The following is an 8,231-nucleotide window of genomic DNA, read 5'->3' on the forward strand; positions in this document are numbered from 1 at the left end:
TGAGCTGCAGCCCTCGATTACCTCCGACGCACCTATCTCCTATTCAACATTTGACCTCTCTACTACTACCACGGATACCAATACAGATCACACGTCAGACGGTTTTACATCTAAGCAAATAACATCCATCCCATCTTCTGGGACAAATGAAATAATTTCAAACAGTCCTATGGAAGCAGTTTCAACCCTTTCACCTGTCACTGATGGTACTGAAACAGATTCCGCGTCAACAGAACGAGCAGGTACAGACGATATTTCGACAAAACCATTGCTTACATCGACAGCTGCTACAACATATTCTGACAGTTTCACGACATCATTTATATCTTCCGGGTCAATAGTGGAACAGCAAACGACAGAGCTACAGCCCTCGATTACCTCCGACGCACCTATCTCCTATTCAACAGTTGACCTCTCTACTAATACCACGGATACCAATACAGATCACACATTAGACGGTTTTACATCTAAGCAAATAACATCTATCCCATCTTCTGGGACAAATGAAATAATTTCAAACAGTCCTATGGAAGCAGTTTCAACCCTTTCACCTTTCACTGAAGGTACTGAAACAAACTCAGCGTCGACAGAACAAACAGGTACAGACGATATCTCGACAAAACCATTGCTAACATCGACAGCTGCCACAACAGCTTTGGACAGTTTCACGACACCATTTATATCTTCCGAGTCAACAGTGGAACAGAAAACTACTGGGCCGACAGAAAGCTTAACACCACCAACAAAATATTCCACGACGACAAATGCTGACCCGTCTAGTGCTCCTACTATCGGAAATACAGTCGATGGAGCATCGGACCAACCGAAAGTGACTTCAGAAACTGTCGCTGCTACCAAGAAAACACCTTATATGCTTCATACAATGACAATGCAACGATACACAGCGACAATGCCGACTGACGGGTCAACATCAGACATAAGCCACCAAGGTACTGCATCAGCTAGTGATGAACCTACGTCACATGTTCTGGATAATACTTTTTCAACCACGGGAACCTTACATACTTCCTTGGGGACACTTTCATCAGTCGCTACATCAGTCGCTACATCATTCGAAAGTATAACAACGGAGACAGTAAAAGAAGAAGCTTCAAGCGACTCGTACCATACTGGACGATCTGTTGCTACCTCACAATATGATACATCAACAGGCACAGATTACTTCAGGGAGACCTCAAATAATCTAGGGACATTCGTGACTCTACATCAATCTATAGGAACTACAGGTCTTGTTAACACTTACTCGCCCAAACCCTTCTTGGCTTCCTCTGACCCTACGTTTGAAACCTCGACAACTATTGGGCAAATAAGCCCAGAGGTTCCAACAGAAGACGCAACAACTCTTGAAATAGACAGACCAACACTAGGAATTACAGAAGGTGCTACTACAACCCCAGCTGAAGAGACTAAATGGTCTACTACAGTAAAGAGAGCTACGACGGATCAACGAGTAACTACCCAAGGGCCAGGTATTTCAATGATGTGCTCCTAGATAATTTCGGCTTTCAAATGATTTTTAGTGTTAACTGGCGGCTCGCAGAATTTTGTTAATTACTTGCCACCTACTTTTTGTTTAAAGAAAGCATAACGATGCTTTCTCTGTTTACAGGACATGTTTGTGATAAGTATAATGAGTGCCCTTGTATTCTGGTTTATTGTTTTATTATTATTTTCATTCGAAAAGGTCTATACCAAAACATTAAACTAAACTAAATCAGGATTGTCATTTTTATTCTGTTTTCATCGTCTCTCAATAAATAACGTTTTCTACTTTTCTGGGAGCTAAAGTTGACAACATTTTCTTCACTTTCTCCATTGATAAACGTATTAATTTCTCATTTACCTCCATCTCGTTTCGGTCTTCCTTTTCCCTTTCTCTCCGCTGCCAATCTCATCAATTCGTTTTTACGTTCGCCTTTGTTTAGTTTCCGCAGAAACCACCTCGAGCTGGTGGGTGATCTTTCTTGGTAGCGTGGGGGCTGCATCATTATTTTTGTTGTTGGCTTCCTGTACCGGATTCATCTTCGCAATGGTCTTTAAGGAGAGACGCAAGATGCATCACAAGGGGTTTGAGTCATCGGATTCTAGTGCACCTGGAAGTGTAAGTGGGCGCTTGACCTACTTTGTTAAAGTACACTCAGATTCATACCAAATAAATAATGTTTACTTTCCCATGAGATATATCCGGCACGAGCTCAATCTTTTATCCATTAATTCAATCTAAAAAAAATAAATATTTTGGTGATTGTACATTTTTTAATTTCTGCATTCAAGGCATTATTCATTGGTAATACCAAGATACTTTTTTTATTGTTTAAATTGATTGAGGAACTACAACGAAAGAAAGAAAAAAAATCAAATTATTCGCCGTAGTGTTGCTTGCCCTGTTAAACCTTGTCTTTAGGCTCGTTCAGAAAGGACATGGCAAGACCGGACCGCGGCTGTCTTGCTTAAAGATGATGTTTAGTGTAATACGCATCACATTTCTGTATATTGTAACAGAGCTCAGTGAATACGTGTAATTCCTTTGTTGCGCCCGGATGCAATTCGTTTATACGTTATACAAAAATAATGATGATAATAATAATTACCCCTAAATTTCTTCTGCCATTCTATTTGTGTTTCTGAATAAAGTCATCGACAATACCATCACCTCCCATTCCCCATCTTGCGATGTTAAAATGTGAGTTTTGATGATTACTTCATGTAAAACATGAATGGAAACGCTCAACATTTATTTTCTCATGTTTAAATTTGGTCTTTGTAAACAGCTGGAGTTTAACGTTACCTACAACCCAGGAGCAACCACGATCACAGACCCTGAAGATCCAGCCATGTTTCACTACTAGTATTATGTAAACGCTTGAAAGGCTATAAAAACCCTCAAAAAATTCAATGCAAAAATAAATGCAACTCGAAATGAATTTGTATCTTAGAAGAAAAGACGTTACAAACCTCTCGGCGAAAAGTGGTTATAGTATATATGATGCTAAAACAATGTCAATCAGAATATGCAGCTTTATTATATTGGTAAAATATGGCAGTAATTGGGTTTATCGTCTATGATTAAATCAAATTGATTGTGGATAAGAAGAATTCATAAAGGTTTCAGGATTTTATTGCACATTGTTACGAATTCAATAAACTTGATCAATCTTGGTTTAACAACTCCTCGACAAAGAAATATAATATTCGTGAATTCAAAAAGAAAAGCTTGAGACCATGATAATCTAACAAAGATCATTGCTTCCTTGTATTATTTTAATTAAAAAAACGAACAATCACAAGATTTGAAAGATTCAAGATGTTTTTTTTTTTTGTCTTCTTTGTAATGATACCAGGATAATCTGCAAGGTAGCCAGTAGGCTTTAAACTCTAAGAAAGTAATATAAACAAAAATAATACTGTAACATTGTAAGTAGAGATTGGGGGAAGTGAAGTCTTTTCCCAAAATTTAGAATTACATAGTGTGTTCCTTTGAAAGTACCACCAGTATTAAACAAAATCAAACAATATGTCGAAAAATTAGGGATCATTCGGCTCAACTTATACCAATGCTTGGAAAGCATAAATCAACCATGGCAGGCATATTTTGTATTCTCGAATCTCACTTTGATGTAGAATATATTTTTTTCGCAATTGAAACACATATTTCTCACTTTAATAACAACAGAATAGTGTTTGAAATCAAGTGACAAACCGAGCCACTCTAACTCATGAAGTGTTTTATTTGAGCATTCCTCGCCACAAGAAGAAATATAAAACAAAACGCAAATAATGTAGCGTTTTTGAAAGTTCACTTTTTAACACCTGACACTTCAGACACACCTTTTGTGCAATCAAACTCAAGGAGGGACATGCCATAGTGTGGCAAACAACCACCGATACACAGAGAGTTCTGACCTGTAAGGAGGTAGATATGATATAAAGTGGTTCGCATGCGTGTGGAGTTTTAAAACCGTTGCAAGGATTATGGATATCTTCAAGAGGAAACTCATTATTCTTGCTGTTATTTGCAATTTCTACATAAATGCAGAATCAGGTAAGGGTAATTTACTTTTATATTCTAATTCATAATGTTTCTTTGTTATTTGAAATTACATTCATGGTCTTTGAATTTACTGCGACACACTGGTATGTTTCCCTTTTTAAAACAAGTTTCATTTTTACTCTGCAGTAAGATGCAATAGGTCATCGTTAGCATGTTGATTTGTATTGATTTGATCTGTCTGGACTTAATGTCAAAATGAGTACAATGTATCGATGTTTTATGGATGATTCAATATACAATCTTTGATAAAATGGGAGACATGGAACTTATGTTTGATCGTAAAGCAGATGTTCTTAAGAAATTAGTATGTTTCAAATTGAATTATCATTGAAGAAAAATAATGAAACCCCATTTATGTACAGTGCCCATAACACAATTGATTTAAGGTATCTCCACATTTATTAAGAAAAACGAATCGTAAATCAGTTTGGCTTTGGTGAAGGGGTTATATATCAATGATACAAAAATAACCTTTATCCCATTTCGTGTTTCCATACAGTATGCACCTCACCAGTACTCACTGAACCAGGTCTGCTGGTCAGCCCTGACCATGATGTATATGATGAGATGGATCTTATCATCCTCTACTGTGATCCTAGTCTATACCTCCTTCATGATGGTCCTGCCTTCAGTTTCTGTATGTCAGATGTATGGGTAGAAGATCCGACGCTTGCTGTATGTCACGGTAAACGATTTCTACATTTCCATTTTTGGTCGAAAATCCTTTTTATTTATCTTTTTTTTAATTATCAGTGATGAAGTTATCTAATCGCACCTTCTTTCAAAAACTGCAAACTATTATCAATTTGATTGTTCGAATATTCAGTTGAAGATACAATTGTGTACGTTTACAGAAGTTAACATTTACATATGTGAACGAGGAGTGTATGTGGGTATATACGACCGATTTCGTTTCATTTTAATGAAGGGGTAAAATGGTGGAAAATTTTACCCATAATAGGAAAAGTGAATCAATATTTTAAATGATTTATGTGTTATGGAAGTCACCGATTGAACAATACCTATTCGGTGTTGCGCTGACAATAACAATGAACAAAAAGAGCGAATAAAACAACATAAGATAATAGTTTTAAACAAAATCGTTATGACAATAGCAAAGAAACACCATTCCAGCTTTTAAAAAAAAATCGAAGTTTCCCTAATGTTCCTTATCAAATATGTTCTTGAAATCGTTATTGAGAGAAGTTCGGTTTGTACTTTTCATTCATTTTGATAGAAGCATGTGATCCACCTGCTACAGACCCAGATGTTGCACACACCAATCAAGAAACAGGTGAATCAGCACCCGAGTATTACCTCCATGGTGCTATCGTTGAATATACCTGTAAAGAGGAACTAGGTGTACTTGATGGTACCAGCACGGCTACCTGTCACGATGGGGTTTGGGACCCTCTTGATATACCAGTTTGCAGGGGTAAGATAATACTTTTATTTTTAATCGATCAATGCTTATTACAGATTAATCTATTGACATATAATCTCAGACATAACGTATACATCGCGGTCATGTGTTTGAAACTGGTCTTGCAGACATTTCTTAATACTGCCAATAACAATGTTCAACATTTCAAATAAAACTGCATGTGTTTTGGTGATAATTTTTAATTATGATAACAAGTATTCTCATTGCAGATGAATGTATGTCACCTGATAATGTATATGAGACTGGTTCATATCGACATGGTACATTAGTGTTCTTTATCTGTCTACCTGGTACGGTTTCAAACGGTATCTCGTTGGTTCGCTGTGTAGATGGAGAATGGTCTGATGCTGTAATGTGCTCGGGTAAGTAAGCATTGGTATTTACTCGTGAAAATGATACCTTCATGTTGGGTTAAACTGATCCTCGGTCCTAAAGAAACGTAATTTAGGTCAAAACATTCTGGGGACGTTCTGCAAACGTTTCGAGAATGTTGTATGTTTGCTGGAAAATGTTTATAGATATATACCGTTTTCTCTAGTTGATTTAAAAGAGATGTACCTAGCTATCTCGTATAGACAGCAAAACAATATGTCAACATTGTACATGTAAATATCCCGACGTGCTTTTTTGAAGCTTGAGCACCACTATCTGTTCAGTCAGCTTGTCAAATAATGTGTATTCGTAAATTATATAACTTGGTATGAATAAAGGTATGAATGAAGAGTGGCCTCCTTAAGATACTGACTAAACATTGTTCTGTATGCAAACATTCCAAGGCTCCTACTCGTAGGCCGAGGTGTACAGCCCTTACAAACCAGCTCACTGATCTCATATTCTTATTGATATTGTCCAGAAACCTCGCAAGTCTTCTCATGATTAAATACATCCCTAGTTGGCCACGCAATAGTCAAATGTGCATCTCCTCTTTTATCTTCATATTTCAAAATGAAATACAATTACCACAAACATATGTATCCCGATGTACTTCCCCTCTTTCTTGTTTTTATCTCTCTTTTTCTTTTTCCAATTTTTCCAATTTTTGTTCCTTCATGTTTGTATTATTATGTATCCATTGAGGGTAATACTGCTATCAAACTTTGCTTACTTTGTCAACCCTCGCGTTTGATGTGTTTGAAGGACAAACATCTCGAGGACAACCCCCCCCCCCCCCTGAAAAATACCCCCTCTAGGACAATAACCCCTGTGGACAAATACCCCACCCCTTAAAATCAATTACCCCTTCTCCAAGAACAACCAAGACAAACCACCTCGAGGACAATTAACCCCCCCCCCCCCTGTCCATTAAAGGGGAAGTCTAACCTGATAATAAGTTGGTTTAAAGAAAAGCATACATTTTTTCGGGGGTAATTGTCCTCGCAGGGGATAATTTTTAAGGGGATAATGTCCTTGGGGGGTTGTTGTCACTTGGGATATTTTTTTTTATTTTTTATTTTTTTTTGGGGGGGGGGGGGTGTCCTTAGGGGAAAGTTTTCCGGGGGTGATTACCCAGGGGGTCATTTTCCTATAACCCACGTAGAAAAACCTGTGTCATCAATTCTAAAACATTCCTGTATTTTCTATATCATCGTTGATCGCAAAATTGTCCAATACCAAAAGAGTTTCTACCAATGTCATGTAACCAACGTATATATATATATATATATATATATATATATATATATATTGTATCCCTTTTATGAAACTTTCGTGAAAGAAAGTCAACACATATTTCTCTTTAAACACATTAGAACCAACACAAACGACTGCAATACCATCGGAAGAACTGACTACAGTCTACAGCCCAATAAGTAAGTCCAAGATAATAAAGTATTGTTTCAATCTTAATATAGAGTGTATTATGATGAAATATGAAGCATTGTTGAACAGATATTCACAAGTTAAAAGCGTTTCTTATTTTACTGGCATAGAAAATGTTAGAGATAGAAATAACTGAAAATATATCCAGACTCAGGTATTTCAAATATTTGAAAACCCACATAATGATATTTAAACAATTAACCAATATTCTTGTTACTTTTAATAACAGTCATCCTCTTAATTTTTTATTTTTTAGCCAATTCTCGATCAGGCATTAAACAGAAATTAACTTGAACGATATTTATTTTACTTCTATATTAAATAACGATATTAAGACAGTCCTGATATGCCTATACGTACAATGATACAAAATTATTTATCGTTAATACTTTTTAAATATCATTACTGAACCAAAGTTATTACGCATTATCGTAATTCTGATATATATTTTGCCACCGATATGTTGTACTAGTAATTGAAGTGCAATGTTGATGTTTATCCACTGTGCTTTATCTATTTAAGCTTGCATTTAAACTGTTTAGTCCACATCCTTGTACACTCACGTTTCCATCTCGTTTGTTCGTAGCCTGCCAGAAGCCTCATTTCAGAAGAGACAACGTTTACATCGACCCGGTTCAGGAGGTTGGCTATCGAGATTTTGATGTTGTGTACTTCTACTGCAATGAAACCATGCCATACGTAGCATATGTCGCCCTCTGTTACAACGAATCCTGGGTTCCCACCATCCCAGAAAGGATTTGTCACGGTAATATATTTGACTTTCTTATCGTAGCGGTCATTTATATATCTCTTTTCTTTTGTTAGTTCACCGAGATCCCTCTTAGACCTTTTAGAAAATAGACTTCGTGTTTAGTAAATGGTCAAAGAACATCACGT

General features: G+C 36.6%; 1 protein-coding gene across 1 annotated transcript; it reads left to right on the top strand.

Annotated features, from left to right (window-relative positions):
* The first annotated feature begins 910 nt into the window (after window positions 1–910).
* LOC115924753 lies at window positions 911–3,108 on the top strand. The gene is made up of 3 exons (XM_030987562.1): window positions 911–1,490; window positions 1,947–2,122; window positions 2,793–3,108. The coding sequence occupies exons 1-3, from the start codon at window positions 911–913 to the stop codon at window positions 2,868–2,870; spliced, it is 834 nt and encodes a 277-aa protein (XP_030843422.1). The 3' UTR covers window positions 2,871–3,108.
* The last annotated feature ends 5,123 nt before the right edge of the window (window positions 3,109–8,231 follow it).

Source organism: Strongylocentrotus purpuratus, unplaced genomic scaffold (genome assembly GCF_000002235.5).
Source record: "Strongylocentrotus purpuratus isolate Spur 01 unplaced genomic scaffold, Spur_5.0 spur5_scaffold_16, whole genome shotgun sequence".
NCBI classification, from domain to species: Eukaryota; Metazoa; Echinodermata; class Echinoidea; order Camarodonta; family Strongylocentrotidae; genus Strongylocentrotus; species Strongylocentrotus purpuratus.